This window comes from Pteronotus mesoamericanus, unplaced genomic scaffold, assembly GCF_021234165.1.
Source record: "Pteronotus mesoamericanus isolate MK-2021 breed Mesoamerican mustached bat unplaced genomic scaffold, CSHL_Meso_final contig_169, whole genome shotgun sequence".
NCBI lineage: Eukaryota > Metazoa > Chordata > Mammalia > Chiroptera > Mormoopidae > Pteronotus > Pteronotus mesoamericanus.
Genome location: NW_026555068.1, coordinates 12,672,007 through 12,695,937, shown reverse-complemented (window position 1 = coordinate 12,695,937; position 23,931 = coordinate 12,672,007). Strand labels below are relative to the sequence as shown.

Below are 23,931 nucleotides of genomic sequence, written 5' to 3'. Positions count from 1 at the left end.
TTCTGTAGCTACTGGTGGTGCCTAGAGGAGAGAATGAAAATACTCACTTACGTTTTTTAGGATATTAAGAAAATGAAGTAACTAGCTTTGGAAAGCTTGAAAGAGAACTTGATGGTTTTCAAATTCATCAAACTGCTGGTTTTAAGTGATCAGTAAGCTGGAATAAGGTGCAATATATAAATGGAGCATACAGAGCTAAGAGAAATTGGGATTTAACAAAGTTTAAAGAAGGAAGAAAAGTTTGATTCAAGAGTACTGGTGTCACAAAAAATGGTGAGGTGGAAGACCCTAACCTCCAGCTCCAACAAAGATCAATAATTAGAGAGCTATCCATGAAGAAAAGTAACTCTGGGAGAGCTTGAGTCCGCTTAATAAACTTCAGCAACATAGTGGCACAAAAACTCGAGAATAACCGCACAAAAAGGGTAGGATGAACAGTTTCAATTTCCGTGTATCATCCCTCTCCCCCCGACAATGCCAGCATTGTCCAGTGCCAAGAGGAAATCCCCTAGGTGATTCCCCTGGTGGGGAAGGTGAGAGCACGGTGAGTGAGCAGCGTCCTGAGCCTTTTGGAGTACTACAGGGAGGACCTGCTTTGGGTACCCCATCCAGAGACCACAGGGGTATGAAAGTAAAAATCAGTAACAGGAGGAAGATTTAGAAATTCACAAATATGAGAAAATTAAACAATACACTCCTGAAAGAGTCAAAGATGAAATCACAAGGGAAATCATAAAAATACTGAAAGGAAAATGGAAACACCATATACCAAACTTTATGAGATGCAGCAAAAGCAGTGTTGAGGGAATTTTACAGTAACAAATGCCCACATTCAGAAAAAAATCTCAAATAAACCTAACTTTACACCTTCAAGAAACTAATAAAAGAAGAACTAAGCCAAAGTTAGCCATTAAAATCATACTTACTGGTGAAAAGCTGAAAGCTTTTCCTCTATGATCATGAATAAACAAGGATGCCCACTCTCACTGCTTTTATCCAACAGAGTACTAAAAGTCCTAGCCAGAGCAATTAGGCAAGAAAAAGAAACAAAGGAAATTCGAATCCAAAAGGAAGAAATAAAATTGTCTTTCTTTCTTTTTTTTTTGGCAGATGTTATGCTCTTATGTATAGAGAAGGACCTGAAGACTACCAAAAAACGTTAGACCTAATAAACAAATTCAGTAAGGTTTCAAGATACAAATCAACATAAAAAAGCATTCCATTTTATACACTACCAGTGAACTACCTGGAAAAAATAAAAATAATTGTATTTATAATAACTCCAAAACCAATAAAATAGTTAGGAATAAATTTGAACAAGGAGGTGAAAGATCTATAAACCAAAAACTGTAAGACATCTACAAAAAAAAAATAGAACACACAAAAAATAAAACGATATCCCATGTTCATGGGTTTTAAGAGTTAATTATTAATAAAATGTCAGTATTACCCAAAGCCATATAAAGATTAAATGCAATCTCTATCAAAATTCCAATGGCATTTTTCATAGAAATAGAACAAACAATCCTAAAATTTTTATGGAACCACAAATGACCAAAAAATCTTGAGAAAGAACAGAACTGAAGGCATCACATTTCTTTATTCAAAATACATTACAGGCATTTCTGGTCAAGATGGTGGCATAGGCAGACATGGCTCACCTCTTTGCACAACCACATCAAATTTACAACTAAAATATACAACCACCATCACTCTGAACCATCAGAAATCAAGGAGAATGGAAGCCTGACAACTGCGGGATTAAGGAAACCACATCAGCACAGGCTGGTCCCACACCCACATGTGGTGGATGAACATTCAGGAGGGATATCTTGGGAACGAGGAGTCCTAGCCCCATACCAGGCCCCTCAACCCAGGGTTCCAGTGCCAGAAAGGTAAGTTCCTACAGCTTCTGGCTGCAAAAACCAGTAGGGATTGAGTCAGTAGGAAAAACTGCGGGAGCTCCAAGCAGTTCCTCTTAAGCCTCACGTTGACTCATCTACTCAGACTCACTCCCTCTGAGCTCCAGCACTGGGGTAAGCAGCCTGAAAGGCACCAGTGGCATACAGGGAGAAACTGAAGCGTCTGGCATCAAGCAGAGGCTATTGTCCCTTTTCTGAACCCTCCAGCACAGGACAGTATAAACAGCCTCTGGGACAACTTTAAGCAGTCCAACATTCGCATCATAAGGACGCCAGAAAGAGATGAGAAAGAGCAAGAAATTTGAAATCTGTTTGGGAAAATAATGAAAGAAAACTTCACTAATTTGGTGAAGGAAATACACATGCAGGTCTAGGAAGGACAGACTGCCTAAAACAAGATGGATGCAAAGAGGCCCACTCCAAGACACATCATAATTCAAATGTCAAAGGTTAAAGGTAAAGAGAGAATCTTAAAAGCAGCAAGAGAAAAGAAGTTAGTTACCTGGAGGGGAGTTCCCATAAGACAGTCAGCTGATTTCTCAAAAGAAACTTTGCAGGCTAGAAATACTGGCAAGAAATACTCCTAGTCATGAAAAGTGGAGACTTACAGCCAAGATTGTTCTACCCAGCAAAGTTATCGTTTGGAATTGAAGGGAACATAAAGAGCTTCCCAGGCAAGAAAAAACTAAAGGAGTTCATCATCCCCAAGCCATGTTATATGAAATGTTAAAGGGACTTATTTAAGAAAAAGAAGATCAGAACTATAAACAAAATGGCAATACATATCTATCAACAATTGAATCTAAAAAACAAACTAAGCAAACAAGAACAGAGACAGAATGATGAATACAGAGAGCATCTTGATGGCTGCCAGATGGGAGGGAGTATGGGGCAACGGGTGAAGAGGTGAGGAGATTAAGAAGTACAAACAGGTAGTTGCAGAATAGCCATGGGGATGTCAAGTAAGTACAGGAAATGGAGAACTTACACATATGTCAAGACTTGAAAAAAACAGAAAAATGACTAAAATTTTAATACTTGTTGATTTTTAATAGAGGAATTTTGTGTGAAAAAAATATAATTTAAGTATATTACGAAGGTACAGTAATTAAAACAGTATGGTAGTGCCATATTAAACACACATAGACCAATGAACCAGAATCAGGAACCTAGAAATAAGCCCATGTATATACTGTCACCTAATATTTGACAAGGGAGCCACAAATAATTGGGAAGGATAGTCTCTTCAACAAATGAATACCCATATGCAAAAGAATGAGACTGGATCCCTATCTTATACCACTCACAAAAATTGACTCTAAATGGATTAAAGACTTAAAGGTAAGGCATAAGGCAATAAAAAACACAGGGGAAAATCTCCTTGACAGTGGTCTTGTCAAAAATTTTTTTGGATATGACATCAAAAGCACAAACAACAAAAGCAAATATCAATAGGTGGGACTACCTCAAACTAAAATGCCTTTGCACAGCAAATAGAAACAAGGAAAAAACAAACTGGAATGGGGGAAAATATTTCCAAACCATGTATCTGATAAGGGAATAATATCCAAAATACGTAAGGAATGCTTACAACTCAATGGCAAAAACAAATAATCTGATTAAAATGAGCAGAGTAACTTGAATAGACATTTCCCAAAGAAAATGTACATATGACCAACAAGCACATGAAAGCGTTCAACATCACTAATCATCAGTGAAATACAAATCAAATCACAAGATATCACCTTACGCCTGTCAGAATGGCTATTCTCAAAAAGACAAGTAAGTGCTGGTGAGGGTATAGAGAAAAGGGAACCCACACACATTGTTGGTGGGAATATAAATTGGTATCACCATGGAAAACAGTATGGAGATTTCTCAAAAAAAAAAAAAAAGAACTACCATATGATCCAGCAATCCCACTTCTGAGTATATATATGAAGGAGATGAAATCACTATTATCTCAAAGAGATATCTGCATTTCATGTTGATTTCAGCATTAACAACAGTCAAGACATTAAAATAACCTACATGTCCATCAACAGATGAACTGATAAAGGAAATGTGGTATATATACAATGAAATATTACCCACCATAAAAAAAGAAATCCTTCTATTTTCGACAACATAGATGGATCTTGAAGGCATTATTTTAAGTGAAATAAGTCAGAGAGAGAAAAGACAAATACCATTATGATCTCACCCATGGGAGGAATGGAAAAGCAGCAAACTCAGAAAAACAGCAGAATGGTGGCTGTAAGGGCCTGGAGACGGGGCAACGGGGAAATGTTGGTGAAGGTACAACCTTTCAGCTCTAAGTTAAGGATCTAAGGTACAGAATGGTGACTATAGTTAATAATGTGTTGTAAACTTGAAAGCTGCTATAAGAATAGAGGTTTAATGTTCTCATTATACAAAGTGATATTTAGGTGAGGTAAAGGATGTGTTACCTAACCTTACCATAGTGAACACACTGCAATATATATATGTATCAAATCATCACACCGTATACCATAAACTTATATAGTCATGACAATTATATTTTAATAAAGTTGCAAAAAAGGGAAAATTTCTCACACAAAAGTCCAGACGTAAGATAGTATATTAGTTTTCTACTGCTGCTGTAAAAAATTACCAGAAATGTAGTGGATTTAAACAAACCAAGTTTATTATCTTACAGTTATGTAGGTCATAAGCCCAATATGAGTTTAATTAGGCTCAAATCAAGGTATCATCTGGGCTTATGTTCCTTCCTCAGGCTCTTGGGGAGGGTCTATGTCCTTGCTGGCAGAATTCAGTTAGAGTTGGAGGGCTGACATCCAATTTGCTTGCTGTTAGCTGAAGGCTTTTCTCAAATTCTAGAAGTTAACTGCTTACCTTGGCTTATAACACCTTTCCTTCATCTTTACAGCCCACAAAGACAGGCTGAATCCCTCTTACATGTACTTTGTCTCCTTTCTCTGACCTGCTCTTCTGCCTGCCTCTTACATTTTTGAGAGCTCAAGTAGGGCCCACTGAGACAATTGAGGATAATCACCCATCTGAAGGTCCCTGACCTCAATCATGTCTACAAAGTCCTTTTCATTATGTAAAGTAACACATTCAGAAGTTCTGGAAATCAAGATGTGGGCACCTTACGGGAGCACTATGCTGCCTACCACAAGCAGATTCAGACACTTATTCAGTCCCTCAACAATACCAGGAAGTCAAGTTTTTCTCCCTGACTCTACACTGCTGCCCACTTCATCATTTACCTCTGTCATGGCTCCTCTTATGGTCCTAAGAGGGCTGCCAGCAGCAGCTGGGTCTACCGCCTCCTTGCTCACACCTATAGGGACAAGGACTTCACCGCCTCAGGATTTCCAAGCAAGTCTCACACTGTGCTTGACTGAATTGGAAAAGGAGAAAATTCTGAGATACCCTAAATTAAATTACAACAGGCTGGAGCATGGAAAAGATCAAAGTTTAATCAGTTAATAACTGCAGGGCAAAACAAACAAGAGACTGCTTATATTCCTCAATGTATGTTGAAACTCCATGAATTAACTTCCAGGTGGCTATTTCTTCAATTATCTAAAAAGAATAGCTGAGTAGCCAACCACCAGGTGCACCTCTGCATCTTACTAGGCATGAACTTTCCAGACAGTTGCCCACAACCAGCCTGAAGAGCAAATCCTTATTTCTTATAGACTATGCACTTTTTTACCTCTCTTTCACCACTTTTATTTATACAGCCAATGTAAATTCCTTCAAAACGGCTTTTATCTTTCTTCTGCCTACCTGACAGATATATTAAAAAGCCTGTCAACTCCAGGATGGCAGACACGTTGTTTTCTCCGTCTAGCCCTGCTGGTTGGCGGTTTAGATTTCATGCCACAGGACCTGGCCCTTTTTTGGCTAGCGCAGACTCCATAAACCCTTTCCTATTAAGAAAACTTCAACAGTGAAAGTTTTTGTTTAACATATGAATACTGACTAGATTTGGATGTCAGTAAACCAATAAAGGCAAGGAGAATGGGACAAAGAATAGTTTAGTCTAATTATGAAAGATAATTTAGAATTATTAGGGAGATTATAGTCTATTCATTGGTTACTCTTTATACACACCCTTCTTTCAACACATCTACTTTCAACACAAATGCTCATGCTTACAGCAAGCACCTTCAATCCACTTCACAAAAGGGAATAACCCAAAGTCTCATCCAGTTACTGCATCTAACTTCAGATCCATCATGTAAATAATATACTTTCATTTCCAAAAGGTGTGGCTATAGATCCATATAGTCAACATTAGGAAATACATAGCTACAAACTTATCTACACCCAAAACCCACTGGTGGAGAGAAAATAGGATGACTACAATTAAACTCAGAAAAGTGAAAAATGACACAAAAATGGGCAGCGTTAAGTGGCCCTTATTTAGCACAAAGTAATTCCTTCTAAAATGTAGCAGCAAGAATTCTTTGCCTTCAAAATTCCAAAGGCTAGTAACCATAGCAAGACCTTGTTTGGACAATGGTAGTGATTAGCATATTTGTCTCTTGGCAACAAGCCTCTCAAACCTTTCAGTCCCCAAAGGCCCTAAATTTGGAGTGGCCTTTACCTATTACATTCCAATGTGATACAACCAAGTTTCTTCCCTGAGGCTGCATTTACAATAAACCTTTACTCTAAAAACTTTAGTAGTTCCATTTGCCATGTGGGAAGTGCTCAAAAGGAAGTATCTGGGAAAGGAAGAAGGCAATATATTTGTGCTTTGTGGCATATTTATCTCTCACTAAATTTCTTTCCTTTTAAACCCATGTTCACATTAGCTCTGGAAAAGACTTATTTTTTCCTTCAAGCTAATTTTGCAAAACTGATCTGTGGAACTAGGCTATAAGCAGAAAGGTTCTTTCTAACCAACTCTGAATTTTTCTTTTTTAAGATTTCATTTATTTATTTATTTATTTTTAGGGAGGGGAAGAGAGGGAGAAAGGTGGGGAGAGAAACTTCAATGTGTGGTTGCATTTTGCACGCCCCCTACTGGGGACCTGGCCTGCAATCAAGTATGTGTCCTATACTGGGAATCAAACCAGAGACCCTTTTGGTTCTCAGGCTGGCACTCAATCCACTGAGCCACACCAGCTAGGGCTCAGCTCTGAATTTTAAAGGCTTCTTGGATCTAAACAGAAAATGGGCAAAGCACTTCAATATCCTGAAGTTTTTTTTGTACAATTCCTCCCCCTCCTCCCAACCACAGCCTATGAAGCATATGGTGTGTGCCCCAAAGTATAAATGAATATCACTATCTTCCTATCTGGGAACAGTGGGGTTCTTTATTGTCCTCCCTCCAGGTTAAATCTGTATTTTAGAATCTCTTAACACAAGTATGCCTCACCTATTACCAAACTGAGTTATCAGCTGGAATGCTACTGACTTCAAATATAGAATCCCATTCAAACTGGCTTAAAAATAACTTAGCTTCTTATAAAAAGAAATTCAGAAATCAGGCAGCCTTTACAGGATTGATTCCATGGCTCCAGGTGTTAAGAATTCAGGTTTTTTCCATCTCTGTGTTCTCTTGTTTTCAGGAATCCAAACACTAGTCTCTCATTATTCCAAGAGCGCTATCAGTAACTTGAGCAACAATCTTCTTTGTTCACATCAGACTGGCCCTAGAGACTTCCTCCCTACCCAACACCCCAAGCCAATCTGCCTCAGAGGCACTGGTCCAAACGGATTTAGTTCTGCCCACTTTTAAAATCATAAATAAGGTGAATGAAATTAACCATGCTCAGACTACACCTGGAGAGGAATGTAAACTGAGATTTCAAGTACAAATTCAACCATAGCATCAAGCTGGATACTGACAGTCTTTAAAAGACTGTTATAAATATGTAACATGTTTAAAGGTAAGTTATCTTAAAACAAAAAAAAGGATCAAACTGATACAAATAAGGCTATGGACTTAAGATTTCAGTTTCTCTTTCACCCATTAAGACCAGCTCAAGTTTCTTAACTCTTTGAAACATCTCTCAAGACTCATAGGAAGAATAATCCCTCCCTCATCTGTACACTTTTATCTTTAATATAACATATTTTATATTTTCCAAACATCTTTTCCACTAGAATGTAAATTCTTTAAGGCTGAGGAGAAAACATTTTTCTCTAAGAGTATGAACTACAGTATTTTCAAATTGCAGTTGGGAATGCATATATGAGAACAGCTGACTATAGTTTATGTGAATTTCTGACTGTAGAGGCGGTCGGCACTCCTACCCCAAGCATTGTTCAAGGGTCAACTATAATATCTGACACAGTAGGCACTCAAATGTTTAATGAATGATTGAATACGTAGGTATTTAGATTAATGTGTTTTTGCTGCTTTCACACTTAAGAAGTGGTAGATGCAACAGAGATTTTAAGTAGAGATTCGTATCTTTTTTGGAGCTACTTTCTTTAGCTGAAACCACAAATTTATAAGCTTTTCTAAGGGGAGTTATAAAAAGAAAAGCCAGAGGCAATCAATGTTATTAATATTTTGTCTTTTCATTCTATTACTCTATATTATTCTAACCATTCTTATGTATTTTTTCTTTCTTTTCTACCTGTGCCTTAAGGCTAATTAAGGTACTTTCTTAAAATCATTGTAAAATGAATCATTAAAATCATTCATTTTAAAAAACAAATAAAATTAGGTTAAATAAAAATTCAACCTAATTTAATAATTAAGTGTCCACTGTTTTTGCCAGACTCAGTTCCATACTATGGATACAAAAACAAATAACATAAAACTCACAATGTAGTAGGGGAATCAGACAAAACCAATATATTGTAGTTTGTTCTATAAAACCAATATAAAGTTTTATGGGAAACAAATGAGTTTGTCTAACTGGGAGAGAACTATATACCTGTTGGTCATTTAGAATGTTAACATGTACTGTTGGGTAGTTGTTCTAACTTTTCTGTAACATTAACTAGGATAAATAACTGGCTGAGAAGTAACTTATATGGTGGGGTGGGGCACATTAAAAGAACAAAACTTTCAAATGCCTAAAAGTACTGGAATCAAAGAACAATGTTAAGAATTCATTTTTGATCAAACTTATTTTAATCTGGAAGGGGCAGGATCTATCCAGTCCATTCTACTTTTGCTCAAAACTGTTGTTTTTAGATGAAAGAATATGCCATGAACTAATTCTGTCATTTCCATAAGTTCTCCCAAAGTAACACCAAGTGAGACGGCATGTGTGAGTCAAGAAGAATTGATTCTTAAACAGAGAAGAAACCCCATTTAAAAATGAATTGTAAGGGTGGGTCCATCAGCTTTTAAGAGAAATACAAATTGGTGTAGGAGGCAAGTTCAGAATTTGAAAAAGCTACACTAAATTTTGTTCACGTGAAATCTATACCTATAAACACAAAAGGTTTACTATACCTATAAACACAAAAGGTTACAAAAATACTGTAGTTCATACTCTTAGAGAAAAATGTTTTCTCCTCAGCCTTAAAGAATTTGCATGTGCTCTAATTCTTATAAAAATAACATAATGAATGTACCTTCCCAAAAAGAAGAGATACTTTTTAAAAAATTAAGTGTCAAAAATAGTGCTTCTAATGGAATAGTTAGAAATAGACAGATACAATCCTGCCTAATTAAAAACATCAACTCAGTCTCTAAAGGGTTGAATCAAGGGAAAAAAGTTCCTCTCTAAATACTTTAACTGCTGTTTTATATTGCACAAGGCACGAGGGATCTACAAAATTGCTACTTAGTGAATGTGCTAATGTATGCTTCTGAAGATTTTATCAAGATTAAAAAATTAAGACTGTGAAATCTGGCTAATTAATGTATAAAACTTACTAATTAAATCTCACACTTAGCTTTTCACTATTACAAAAGGCTATAAAGTAACAGAATAATGAATAAACAATTTGTACTTATTTTCTAAGTAGTATTTATCAAACTTCAAATTGCAGAAATAACAAATTCATGTAAGACTTCATAGTAAAAACAAAACGAAATCTCAAACTTCTTTAGGTCATAATAACTTACCTCTTAGAAGTAAAATTCTTTTCCAGATCCTTATTGTGAACCAGTTTTGTATCTCCAAACTGCCATGAGGACTGTAGATCACAACTTACATCAAGCCGGCACTGGTTAAGAGTATCATGTATGAAACTATACTCTCTAGTATTGGTGAAGCAAGGTGATAAGTAAACTAAAGAAAAGGGCAAATGGTTTGCATTTAAAATGACATCCTTGTACAAATGACAATTGTGTATCTGATATAAGACACAAAATAACCAAGTTCTTGAAACTTACTTTAACATCTGTAGGCACTATTTTATACTGAAGGTTTTATAACAGTAATATAGACTTCCTACACCTGTTATAAATAAAAATATGAACCTTGTTTTTTTCCACATACCTCTTGGAATTCCTGAAAGTTGACAGATAGTACTAGAATTAAGGTGACTCATTTTCAATTAAGATGTACACGGACTCTACAGCATGCATTGTTACACACGTACCTCGTTGCTACTGTTAGCACATGAGTATTTCTTGTCTTTTCCCCAAATTAAAAAAAAAAATGTGTATACTAGTAAGCTATTTGGTTACTTTGATTTGCAAGAATACCAGAACATCTTTATAAATTGCTGACTGACACAGTGGCATGAAAAAGAGTAAAAGATTTTTTTTCAGGACAAATGAGCAATGTTTTAAGCAACGTTATATTAAGTATACACACAAAAAGATTAAAACTCTTTAGGAAAAGGATTCAGAAGAAAGAAAGGAACAGGTACAGTTGTTATTAAAATTGCCAACAACACTGAATTAGTGAATATAAGCATATTTCTTATTTAGTGCAGGTTCAGTTCCAGACTGCTGCAGTAAAGCTAATGTCATACTAAATCAAGTCATGAATTTTTTGGTTCTGCAGTGCATACAAAAGTTATGTTTACACTATATTGTAGTCTATTAAGTGAGCGATTTATTGCATTTATGTCTAAAAATGTACATACCTTAATTAAAAATACTTTATTGCTAAAAAATACTAACCATTACTTGAGCCTTAAGCAACTTGTAATCTTTTTGTTGGATGGTTGGTGGTGGCTCATGACTGGTCAGGGTGGTGGTTGGTGAAGGCTGTGGTGGCTGTGGCAATTTCTTAAAATAAGATGGCACTGAAGTTTGCCACATTGATGTGAATCATACTTTCACAAAAGATTTCTCTATAGCATCTAAGGTTGTTTGACAGTATTTTACCCACAGAACTACTTTGAAAATTGGAGTCAATCCTCTCAAATCCTACTGTTGCTTTATCAACTAAGTTTATGTAATATTCCATATCCTTTGTTGTTATTTCAGCAATCTTCACAGCACCTTCACCAGTAGTTGATTCCATCTCAAAAAAGAACTTTCTTTGTTCATCCATAAAAAGCAACTCCTAATCCATTAAAGTTTTATTGTGAGATTGCTGCAATCCAGTCACATCTTCAGGTTCCATTTCTAATTCTAGCTTTCTTGCTATGTTCACCACATCTACAGTTGCTTCCTCCACTGAAGTCTTTAATCCCTCAAAGTAACCCATGAGAATTGAAACCAGTTTTTCCAAACTCCTGTTAATGTTGGTATTTTGATGACTTCTTTTGAATCACAAATATTCTTAATGGCATCTAAAAATAATAATAAATCCTCTCCAGAAGGTTTTCAATTTATGGATGTTGGGTTAGCAGGCATAAAAATAACATTAATCTCATTGTGCATCTCCATCACAGCTTTTGTGTGACCAGGGCACTGTCAATGAGCAATATTATTTTTAAAATATTTTTTTTTTTAGTAGACCTCAACAGTGGGCTTAAAGTACTCAGTTAACCATATTATAAACAGATGTGCTGTTATCCGGGTTTTGTTGTTTCATTTATAGAGCACGGGTAGAGTAGATTTAACACAGTTCTTAAGAGCCCTAGGATTTCTGGAATGGTAAATGAGCACTGGCTTCAACTTGAAGCCAGCTGCATCAGCCTCTAACAAGATAGTCAGCCTGTCCTTTGAAGCTTTAAACCCAAGTACTGACTTATTCTCTCTAGCTATGACAGTCCTAGCCGATATGTTTATCCAATATAAGGCTGTTCTGCCTACAATGAAAATCTGTTTAGTGTTGCCCTGGTCATTAATTATCTTAATTGCACTCTCTGGATAACTTGTGCCAGCTTCTACATCAGCACTTGCTGTTTCACCTTGTACTTTCATGGGACTGGAGAGAGCTTCTTTCCTCAACCCCATAAGCCAATCTCTGCTAGCTTTAAACTTTTCTTCTGCAGCTTCCTCATCTCTCTCAGCCTTCAAAGAATTGAAGCGAGTTAGTGTCTTGCTCGGGATTAGGCTTTGGCTTAAGGGAATGTTGGGGCTGGTTTGATCTCTCCAGACCACTTTACTTTCTTCATATCAGCAATAAGGCTGTTCTACTTTCTTATTGTGTGTTCACTGGAGTAACACTCTTATTTTCCTTTAAGAACTCTTCCTTTGCATTCTCAACTTGGCTAACTGGTGCCAGAGGCCTAGCTTTCAACATGGCTTCTGTAAGCCTGATGGTTTCCAGCTTTTGAGGCATGCAACTATCCCTTTCATTTGAACAGTCAGAGGCCACTGTGTGGTTATTAATTGGTCCAATTTCAATATTGTGTCTCAGGGAACACAGAGGGCTGAGAATAAGAAGAGAGATGAGGGGAACAACCATATGGTGGAGCAGTCAGAACAGAAAACACATTTATCAATTAATCTGTCATACACAGGCATGGTTTACGGCACCTCAAAACAATTGCAATAGTAGTATCAAAGATCACTGACCACAGATCTCCATAACAAATATAATAAAAAAGTCTAAATATTTTAAGAATTATTAAAACATGACCTTGAGACATGAAGTGAACAAATGCTGTGGGGGAAATGGCGCCAATAGACTTGACTGTGATATGCATTTCATCACCAATGGGGGTAATTTGTGGCTTGTATGTGTTTTTCTTTATCAGTCTTGCTAGAGGCTTGTAATTTTTAAAAATGTTTTCAATCAACCAGCTTTTATTTTCATTGATTTTCCTTTCTTCTGCTTGATTTGAGCTTATCATGTTATTTTTTTTGTAATTTCTTAAGGTAAAAGCTTAGATTGATTTGAAACCCTTCCTATTCTTTAATGTCTCAAATTTATTTAGTGCTATAAATTTGTGAGTAATGCTCTGTCCCTCAAATTTTAATATGTTGCATTTTCATTCAGTCCAATGTTATTTTTAATTTTCCTCAAAATCTCATGTATATTTAGAAATGTGTTGTTTAATTTCCATGTGCTTGGAAACATTAATTTCTAGTTTCCATGTGGTCAGAGAACATATTCGTATGACTTCAGTTCCTTTAAATATGTTGAAATATGTTTCATGGCCCAAAATAGTATCTTGAGTATCAAATGAGAGCTTAAAAAAAAAGTCTACTCTGCTGTCATTGGGTAATGTAAAAATGTCAATTGGAGCCTGTGTGTTGACAGCGTTTACTTCTATGTCTTTGCTATCAATTGTTAGGAGAGAAAAGCTAAAGTCTTTAATTCTGGATTTGTACATTTTTCCTTCCAGTTTTATCAATTTTGCTTCATGTATTTGATGCTCTGTTGTTTGGTGAATACACACTTAGGATTGTCATTATTGGTGAACTGACCTTTTCATCATTATGTAATATCCCTCTTTGTTCCTGATAATTTTCTTCCCTCTGAAGTTTACTGTATCTGATGTTAATATAGGCACTCCTGCTTTATTTTGATTGTTTGCATAGGGTATATTTCTCCATGTGTTTATTTTCAACCAACCTGTAGCACTGTATGTGAAGTGAATTTATGAACAATATATAGTTGTGTAAACCTCTGTTTTAATTAATATATTTAGATTATTTACATTTAACATAATTGATATGTTAAGGCTTAAAGCTGCCACTTGTTTTATTTTTCCCTCAGCAATTTAATTCTCTAATTTTCTTATATTCCTGTGGGTTACTTGAACATTTTTAAAATTCCACTTTTACCTATAGTTTTTATTAAAAAGTTTTAATTCTGAGATAACTGTAGATTCACATAAAGTGGTAAGATATAGTGCAGAAAGATCCTATATCTCATTTACCCAGTTCCCTCCAATGGTAACATCTTGCTTTATAATTGTCTTAAATACTTCCTCTGCATGCACTGAGAATCAGTCAGAGAATGTTACACTTTCTGCTCCAACTGTCAAACATAATTAAGAAACCTTAAGAGGAGAATGATCTACTATATTTCTCTTTATTTTTGTTCTTTCGATTGTTATTCCTGTGTTCTTAATGTTTGCAGCTTCATTCTTTTGTCATTTTCTGTTTGAAAACTTTGTTTAGCCGTTCTTTTAGGGTGGATCTGCTGATGAAAAATTCTCAGTTTCACTTTATCTGAGAATGTCTATTTCACTTCTATTTCTGAAGGATATTTTTAGCTGGGGACAGAAAGCTGGGTTGATAGTTCTTTTCTTCCTGCATTGAAAAATACTGTGCTATTTCCTCTGAGCTCCATGGTTTCTAATGAGTCTACTGTCAAACAATTCTTTTCCTATAGACAACATGTGATTTCTCTCAAGTGTCAAGAATTTTTCCATCCTTAGTTTCCAGAAGTTTGATTGTAATTTGCCTTGGCATGGACTTCTTTGGGTTTATCCTATTTAGGGTTTATTCAGCCTTTGAATATACAAGTTTATGCCTTTTGCCAACTTCTGGATATTTTTGGCCAATATTTCAAGGACTTTTTCAGCTCTACATTCTTTCTCCCTTCTACTTCTGGGACTCCAAGGACAAAGATGTTAGATCTTTTATTACTGTTCCACAGTTCCCTACGACTGTTAATTTTTTCTTTATTGTTCAAGCTGAGTGTAATTTCTATTGCTGTATCTTCAAATTTGCTGTTTCTTTCCAATGTTTTCTCAATTCTTCTCTGGACGCCATCCAATTAAGTTTTTATTTAAATTATTATATTTTCCAGTTCCAAAACTTATATTTGGTTCTTCAGTACACTTTCCATTTCTTTGCTGAGATTTTCTATTTTTTTTTTTCATTTGTGCAAGAGTGTTGATAACTGTTTGTTGAAACATTATGATGGCCACTTTAAAAGCCTTGTCAGAAAATTCCAGTATTTGTTTCATCACTGTGTTGGCATCTGCTGACTGCCTTTTCTCATTCAAGTTGAGATTTTCCTGGGTGGTGGTAAGACAAGTAATTTTTTCATTACATGTTGGTCATTTGGGCATTGTCAAGAGACTCTGGGTCACAGGTAATCTCGTGTTTTAACAAGCTTCTACTAAAACTGAGCTGTTAGAATAAGCGTGCCAGTAGGTAAAGTGGGGTGCTCGTGTGGACTCTTCACCATCAGCACAATTGAAGTCCTGGCTTTCTACAGGGTTTCCACCGACATCCTGGGGGGATACCTCGTTACTGTGGAAAAGGGATAGAAGTCCATTTTCTTACTCAGCCTCTGCTGCTACTGTTAGAGGGGGATGGATGCCTTGTTACTAGTGGGTGTAATAGGTTTCCATGTTCCTTACTTCATCTTCACTGATTCTAATCTCAGTGAGAACAATTCATTACCAGAGTACAGGGGTGGAAATCCATTAACACTGCAAGGGCAGGAGATGGCAGGGAGGGGAATTTTTTATTTCCATGAAGGGGAGATAGGTGGAAGTCTATGCCTCTACTATTTACCTTTGCTGACAAAGGTGTAGGAACTATGTTTTTTCCCCCTAGTGTTTTGCAGGAGCGGGGTGTTTAAAAGTCAAACAGGCTTCTATCTTTTTAGGATGTCCCTCTCCCAGTCCTTGGCAAGAAAGAAAGGACTTTTCTTGGGGCTTTCTGTGATTGTGATGACTGGCATTCCTGAGTTGTGGGCCTACCATCTGAGTCATGGAGGAAATAAAAAGAAAATCCAGAGAACTTACTGCTATGCCATTCCTTGAGACCAGGGTTCCTGGTCTGTCCATTGTCATCTATTCACCTTTCAAAGTCTTCTTATGTTTATCTATGAAGTCCAGCATTTTTAGGTGTACTTAGTGGGAGGGACAGGGGACGTGTCTATTCCATTTTGTGTGGAACCAAAATTACATGTGTGTTTAAGGCATTAAAGACCTGACTTAAAAAAAGCTAATTTTATAGTCAAAATAGAAGATAAACATAAAGAAAGATTCAGATAAATGCAGTAATAGTTATGAAATAACCCCATTTCCATAGAAATATTACCTTTCCCAGCTGTCCTCCTGATCTTGGGAATGGTAAATTTCTTCAAAGAATGGTCTTCTACACCAGTAACTAATAAAGGTTCGCTGATTGAGTTCATTTTCCACGGTGTCTTGTGTTTAGCAATCTCTTTCATTTCCTTTTTTTGGGTGGCCTAAAATCAACCCAAAGTTATGAAGCAAAAGGTCAATAAATGTATGTGGCAATGGCAGTAAAATCATTTAGAAGTTCTTACACTGAATTAAATATTTATTCTTTGGTCATATTCACAAAAGGTTTCAATCTCAATTTGCCAGTTAAAATATTTATTTTGTAGTTTGTAATACACTTTTTCCTTGTAATTCCTGTAATTGTAATTGGGTAACAGAAAGCCTCTGGATTCTGGAAAAGCATAACTTCTAAACACCAATTTTTCATTTTACTAACATTTGATAAAATTCTTGCCAAATGTTCTACTCCTCACAATATTTTTCCTAGACACTTCTGTGAACAGACAATATTCTATAAATCAGAATCTCTGGCTTTGGAAGAAAATTATGAAAGTTCTAAGTGAACTATTGCATGGCTATCCCAACAAATGATGGCCTAAAACAGTTACTCAGTTGACTGCTGCTCCTAGAAGTATCATTCTAAAAATGGTTTAGACATCACATATTGCTACCCTAGTAGTAACAAATTTCTCTTCCTCCCTCCTCTCTTCTCTTCCAAATCCCTGCCCCATCACACTGATTCTTAACCTTTCAAGCAAAACTCATATTGGATATCAAAGTTTTGGAGCCCACATACATGTAAACATGTATTTTTCATACCACTTCATGGGCCTTCTGATACCTATCAACTACTTAGCTCAAATGTTAGGTCACAATCCAAATTAAGAGCTGTCAAAATTCCACAGAAGGATCACAAAGGATGAGATTCTACTGAAGGTTTATAAAGGATCTTTCCCCCTAATTCATACTCCTCTTCCTTTTATGAAAGATGATCTTGCAATCTTCCAATCAATCATGGATCGGAATGGGGAATGGACAGACATCTCTAGAAAGAAAAGAAAACCACTCTTTCTCTCATCTAGCCTCTAGTAGTGTTGACTCCTAATGAGAATACACTTAATATCTACCAGCTCCAAAGATACCTACCAAGACTGTCAGTCACCTGGCAGTTTTATAAGAGGGAAAAGGGAGTATAATTTATTTAGAATCACTTATATGACAAAAAACCTTTCACTTAATCTTGATCTATAATTACTGCACACAAAGGTAAAGGTACACAATCATCTGTTGAATATACTTGAAGAGCCACATGTTGTGACAATCCTCAATGTTGCTTTTAAATAGTTAAATTATATTTTCTAGAAAGATAAATGATATTTCAGATGTATGGTTTCTTATGAAATGTTTCTCTAGTAGTAATATTTATGGAATTCACTTAATTTGTTCAGAAAGACTACTTCAAATTAAGAATAAAACAAGGACACCCACTGTCACTGCTTCAACAGTATGCTAGAGGTGTTCACAACGGCCGGGAAAAAAAAGAAGTATAAAGGAACTAAAAAAGCTAAAGGGGACAGTAAAGGGCTTGGGAATTTCTGTGAGTGAGAGTGAGTCTCAGCTTGTAAAAGAAAGCTTAGACTGAAACACTATAGACAGATTGAGAATAAATTTTACTTAGGCAAAAATTTCACGATGGTTCAAATTTTGGTCCTACCATTAATTAACAATGTAATAATATTAGGCAAAACCTAACTTCCCTCAGGCTAATAACAGTATCAAATATCTCACATTGTTGCAGAACCTGGTACATAGAAACCACACACAGTTAACCATTAGTGTAACCCTGAAGCCTATACTACGGAACCAAGTTATAGTGTTTGTCGAAAAGCATAGTGCTGTAAAGTCAACTAGATTAGAAGGCAAGTGATGTTGGTCCTGATTCTAGCTCTGCAAACCAATTAACCTTGGAGAAGTCACTAACTTCCTGTACAGTGCATTGCTCTGTGTGCACTATTCAGAAACGAATTAGTGGCAAAGGAATAAATCCCTTTTAAGCCAAATAACCAAGTCAGGAAGACTTTTTCCTTTCAAAGTCTATTTTAAAAGCATATTTGCACTGAGATTCCTGATACTAAAATTAAAATTAAAGACCTGAATGCTTGAGACTTTGGGTAATAGATGAGCAATTACTAAATTAACCTGTGACATTTTTTACCTAGTTACTATGAGAGTCTTTAATAACAGTACTTTGTAAATAGAAATAAAAACAAAATAGTAGTTAGTGCTTCAGTTGAACTTGAGAGCCCTAGAGTTGCATTAATAAGATTTAACTACTATCAGTTATGATGTTTCCTCAGGATGACTATAGATACATGAATTATTACTGAGAAAGTTTTTTTCGGTTCTCTTTCAAACTTTTATATTAATCAGTTTGTTGACTTACCTTTAATATCTCTAAAAATTTGCTCTCTCTCTTTTTGACAAAATAAACTATGCCTCAGTTTCAGGATTTTCTGGCAAATAATACTGTTCTAACTTATTTTTACTATTACCTATTATTTGTGTTAATACTATTTTCCATCCCCAGATATACTTAAGTAAAAAATAAGTCTATTTTAAAATATTAAAGACATTTTTTTAATGATGGTACGCAGATATGTCAAAAATTATTCCTCTTTCAGTAATCCCAGGAAAGAGTTCTAAAGAATAAATGATAAATAAATGATCTTCTTGGAACTTTAGTCACAAACATATAAGTTCTGAGTTCTTGAGTGTTCTAAGTAGTTGAGACTAAGAATTACTTCTAATAAACAAAAGGTTAAGTCATTATACCTATGATAAACTAAATACACACTTAGTGAGATTAAGTCCATTAAATGTAAATTTTATGTATATGTATATGTTGGGAAACACCCCATCTGGTTTCAGGGACTATAGCCTGCCAACAGGTGAGAGGGCCCCAGGGCTGGAAATAATCAAGGCGGCCTTGGGAAAACAGGCCACTGAGAAGACAATACTTGTCTCCCTGGCAAGGGCGCAGCCCCTGCCTCCCTCGTATCACTCTGCTTGGCCCTAAGATGGTTGGTTAGTCAAAGACAGATAAGATCTCTCATGAGGAGGGACAACCTAAGACAGACAAGGCCAGTATGGTCAGCAGACCAGGACCTGGGGGATGGAGAAAGGGCAAAAAGGCCCGCAGCCCTCAGCTCGGCTCGGACACGACTGGAGTCCTCATTCTATCTGAAAGAAGTCTCCTTATCTCTTGGTAGCTCTGCCCCACCCACCTGGCTCGGGCTTGAAACAATACTAAAGGCAGGTACAGACCTAAATTGGATTGGGTGGTTCCCGGGGACAATCAGGCCTAGAAGCATGCTTTGTTCTTTCCTCAAAACCTATGATAACTGGCTCATACTGGGAAGGAGATTTATGTTATTCATAGACCCTGACCTGAGGCAGATCTCCTGTGTTCCTTCAATTGTTATCTATGATCTGTTTTCTGTAAACATAACCTTTTGACAGTGATTGATGAGCTTTGTTGTATACCCCTGCACATACAGTTCTCAATAAAAGCCTTTGGACACGGGGGCTCTGGGCCTTCTCCACTAGAGGGGAGTCATGTCCCCTCTCCTGGGAAACAGAGAAGTATTTGCGACGACTCGTGTTTATTCGCCCCCATTCATGACAACACCAGGACGGGCTCTGAGGGATTCAGAGCCCCGTTTCCTCCTCAGCTGGCTCTGGACAGTAACCCTCAGTTCCAGGAGCGCCCCATGTGGCGCTCCCTGTGGCATATAGCTTTTAGTCCAAATTTTTATTTGATAGATCAGGGGCTGGCAAAGTATAGTTTGTGGGCCAAATCTATCCCACTACTTGTTTTTGCAGTGCCCACAAGAAAAATGACTGAAAATCGGAAGTAATATTTAATGTCACTTATTTATATGACACTCAAGGTCCATAGTTTAATGGAACACAGGCACAACTATTCATTTAGCTATGGTCTATGGCTGCTTCCTTATTAGAAGGGGTATAGCTGAATAAATGACACAACACTATGGCCTGCAAAAACTAAAATATTTACTATCTAGCCTTTTACAGAAAAAGTTTGCCAGCAACTAAGTATCAAAGAACTGGAACAATAAAAACTAGGTCTCATGATAGCCATTTCAGGGCTCTTTCTCCTCCTACACTCCCAGTGTCATGGCAATGATTTCTTCACTATACTCTGAATTTTGTCCCTACCCACTTTGCTTCTCTCTACCTTGCTCAACAGAATTTAAACAGGCTCAAACCTGATTATTTAAAAAGCAAAATAAACAAAACCTGCCAGAGTCAAATTACCTTTATCTAGATCACTTCCTCCTTCCTTCTCAGCCTTTAATTTCCACCTCCATTACTATACCTATACAGCAATCTTCAGTCACCCACGTCTACATCAGTCTCTCACTAACATTAGTACATTTCTGATTCATGTCTTACTGGGATTCTCTACTTTTGATACTTGACCAATCAGCTCTTCCTGAGTTCTGTGACTTCATAATCCTGACTTCACAGCCACTTCTCAGGTACTGCTTCCTTAGCCTCTTAATAACTCATCTTTCTTTATCTATCCTTTACTATTGCTTTAATTATATTTTTACTTATATAAGAAAATATTATCTTTTTTCCTATATTATCAAACTAATCTTTACAAACAATAAAAATAGAACCTGGTGGTTTTAATTTGCATTTCTTTCATTTTTAGTGAGGTTGAGTCATCTTATTTTTTTCTGTGAATCACTTGTTCCCATCTTCTCCATTTTTTTTTCCTACAAGTAAGATAATCTTTTAGTTAATAGTTTGTAAGGACTCTTTATAGAGAGAAATTAGTTTATAATTTGTCATAAGTGGTGCAATATTTTTGCTTTTTATTTTGTTTATGGGATTTTCCTCCCATAGCAGAACTTTAATTTTGTGTAGTCTAATTTCTCAAGCTTTTAATTATACTGGATTTTTATATTATTGTCAACAGTGTATTAGAGTTCCATTTGTTCCATATCCTGACACTTGATATTAGTAGACTTTAATTTTTGCCAATCTGATAGGTGCAAATATCTCATTGTGGTTCTTTTGCATTTCTGATTTTTGATGAGATCAATCATCTATTGAGTATATTTATTAGCTGTTTGTATTGTCACATCTGTGAAATGCCTGCTCAAATGTTTTACCCACTTTTCTAGGAGGCTGTTTATGTATTTACAAGAAATCTTTTCAAGATACTAACTCTTTATCAATTATTCATGTTGCAAATAATTACCCCCAATTTTTACTTGTCTTTTCACTTTTTGGAACAGAAATATTTAATATTAATGTAGTCGACACTATGACCAATAAGTTCTTTCCTTTCCTGTAAAGGAAAATGTAAAGTTTTCGTTCACATTTTGTGCTTTCTTTTTTGCTTTTGATTAACTTTACAAAATAATTCTCCCAAAGGTCATAAAGACAATCCCCACATTCTCTTCTAAAAGTTTTATGTTTTGTCTTTCACCTTTAAGTCTTTAATCTGCCAGAAATTCATTTTGTCTAAGGCAAGTATGAAGGGTTCAGTTTCTCCATGTGAATATCAAATTTCACTGGCATTTATTTGAACAATTTTTCCTTTCACTATTTATCAATAATATCTCTGACATACATTAACTTTCTATATATGAATGAGTTCTAGGCTCTCTGCTTTGTTTTACTGGTTTGTGTCTTTCTGCATCCCTGTACAAACACCATTACTAAAAATAAATCTTGATATATGTTTGGGCATAATCAAAAGAAAAGGAAAAACAAATCTTGTTTTCCAAAGCATCTTTGCTCTTACATACACATTTTACAATAAAATAATAAGCTTGTCTAATAAAAAAACTTTCCTAGGTTTTAATTGGAATCTCACTGATTTTATTGATCATTTTTGGAAGAAATGACATTGCTGTATTAGTCTTCCTATCTGTGAACATGGTATGTATCTCCATTTATTCATGTCATAATATTGTTCAGTAAAGTTACATAATTTTTTTCCCATGAGCGTTTTATACATTTTAAAGAATTTATTCTAGGGTAATTTATAATTTTTAAGTTACTATACATGGTATCTTTAAAAGCTACATTTTATTCCCTGCTATTATGTTTAAAATGGTGTTGATTATAATGACATAATAATGGCTAACATTTATCTGTAACACTTACTAGGTACCAGACAGTTATCTAAGTGAGTTAGATATACACTGATCAATTTAATCCTCATACTTTCCCTATGATATACCCTTATTTTAAATTAGAAAAGGAAGTGCAAGGAAGTTAAATAATGTGTCCAAGGGCACAACGGTAGGAAGTGCTGAATTGGAATCAAAGCCAGATAATACTGACAGTTCTGTTTCTTCCTTTGTATTTCCTTACACCATTTGTTTCTTGTGCTTTAATTACTGTGCTGGCTAGGAATTCTAATATATGTCAAAGCGGTCAAAATACAGATGTCTTCCAGTATATGAGGTCTGCCCAGAAGGCATCCAGCCATGTAATATGAAAAATAGAGACATTTACTGAAAAAGTTACAAGATACAAGAAACACTGTACATAGGATAATGACGCCTCCGTCCCCTTCAAAGTAGGCACCTTGGGACTACACACAGTTCTTCCAGTTGCCATCAGCTGTGTCCTGTCGTAATTTCCTGAGTTTCATCAATGGTCTGAAATCTCTTCCTTTCAAAGGTGATTTTAGTTTTGGGAAAAGCCAGAAATCACGGGGTGCCAAATATGGGCAGTAGGGGCTGAATCACCTGGGTGATTTGATGTTTTGCCAAAAGCTCTGCACATGATGCATGAGCGGGTGCACTGTCGTGAAGAAGCTACCAACCACCAAGCTGCCCCACAGCTGCGGCCTTCTGAATCATCTGATTAGTTCATGAAGAGGAATGTTCAAGTTTAACGCAAAATTTGATGCAGACTCGTTGCTCTTCTCGCTCAGTCATTTTGAATTCGATGGCCACACATTACACATGCTCACTCAATGGTGTCTACCACCCCCACTGACTAGTACAGTGTAGTCATCATTGTTCATGCATATGCATTCCAGTCCACTCTCCTTGGCTGCCAGGTTGCATCGGTGTGACACAAACTGCTTTCTTTAGATTAACAATGGCTAGACTTTTCCCGGACAGACATCGTATGTGTGGGATTGGTTCTAGGACCGCTGCTCATACCTAATTCTGTTAAGATGCTAGTCCTGACTGCTGTGGCTCAGGTCACCAGTGTGATTCCTGGTCAGAACATATGCCTGGGTTGCCAGCCAGGTCCCTAGTTGGAGGCAACCCGATTAATGTTTCTCTCACACATCAATGTTCCTCTTCCTCTCTTTCTCCCTCTCTTAATATTGCTCTATAAAAATAAATAAAATCTTTTCAAAAATCTGGAAGATGCTCAAGTCCCTTACATAAAATTGCATAGTTTTTGCATATAACCTACATACATCTTCCCATATACTTTAAATCATCCCTAGATTATTTATCATAACTAATGTAAATGCTATGCAAATCATTGTTGTATTGTTTAGGGAATAATGATAAAGAAATAAAAGTTTGCACATGTTCAGTACAGATGCAACCATCCTAGGTCTAACTACAAAATACACATCAGAAACAATGTAACATTTTTTCCTAATATTTTTGATTCACAGTTGGTTAAATCTGGGTATATGGAACCCACAGAAACAAAGGGCTGACTGTATAAAGTG

At 36.2% G+C, this 23,931-nt stretch overlaps 1 protein-coding gene across 1 annotated transcript in view; it reads right to left on the bottom strand.

Annotated features, from left to right (window-relative positions):
• Window positions 1–23,931, bottom strand: part of TEX15 (testis expressed 15, meiosis and synapsis associated) — a 74,000-nt gene that overhangs the window by 32,443 nt on the left and 17,626 nt on the right. The window contains exons 3-4 of the mRNA XM_054565774.1: window positions 16,195–16,345; window positions 9,961–10,126 (exon numbers count right to left, since the gene is read on the bottom strand). Coding sequence (XP_054421749.1) covers window positions 9,961–10,126; window positions 16,195–16,345 — 317 coding nt within the window. The remainder of the gene's footprint in view (window positions 1–9,960; window positions 10,127–16,194; window positions 16,346–23,931) is intronic.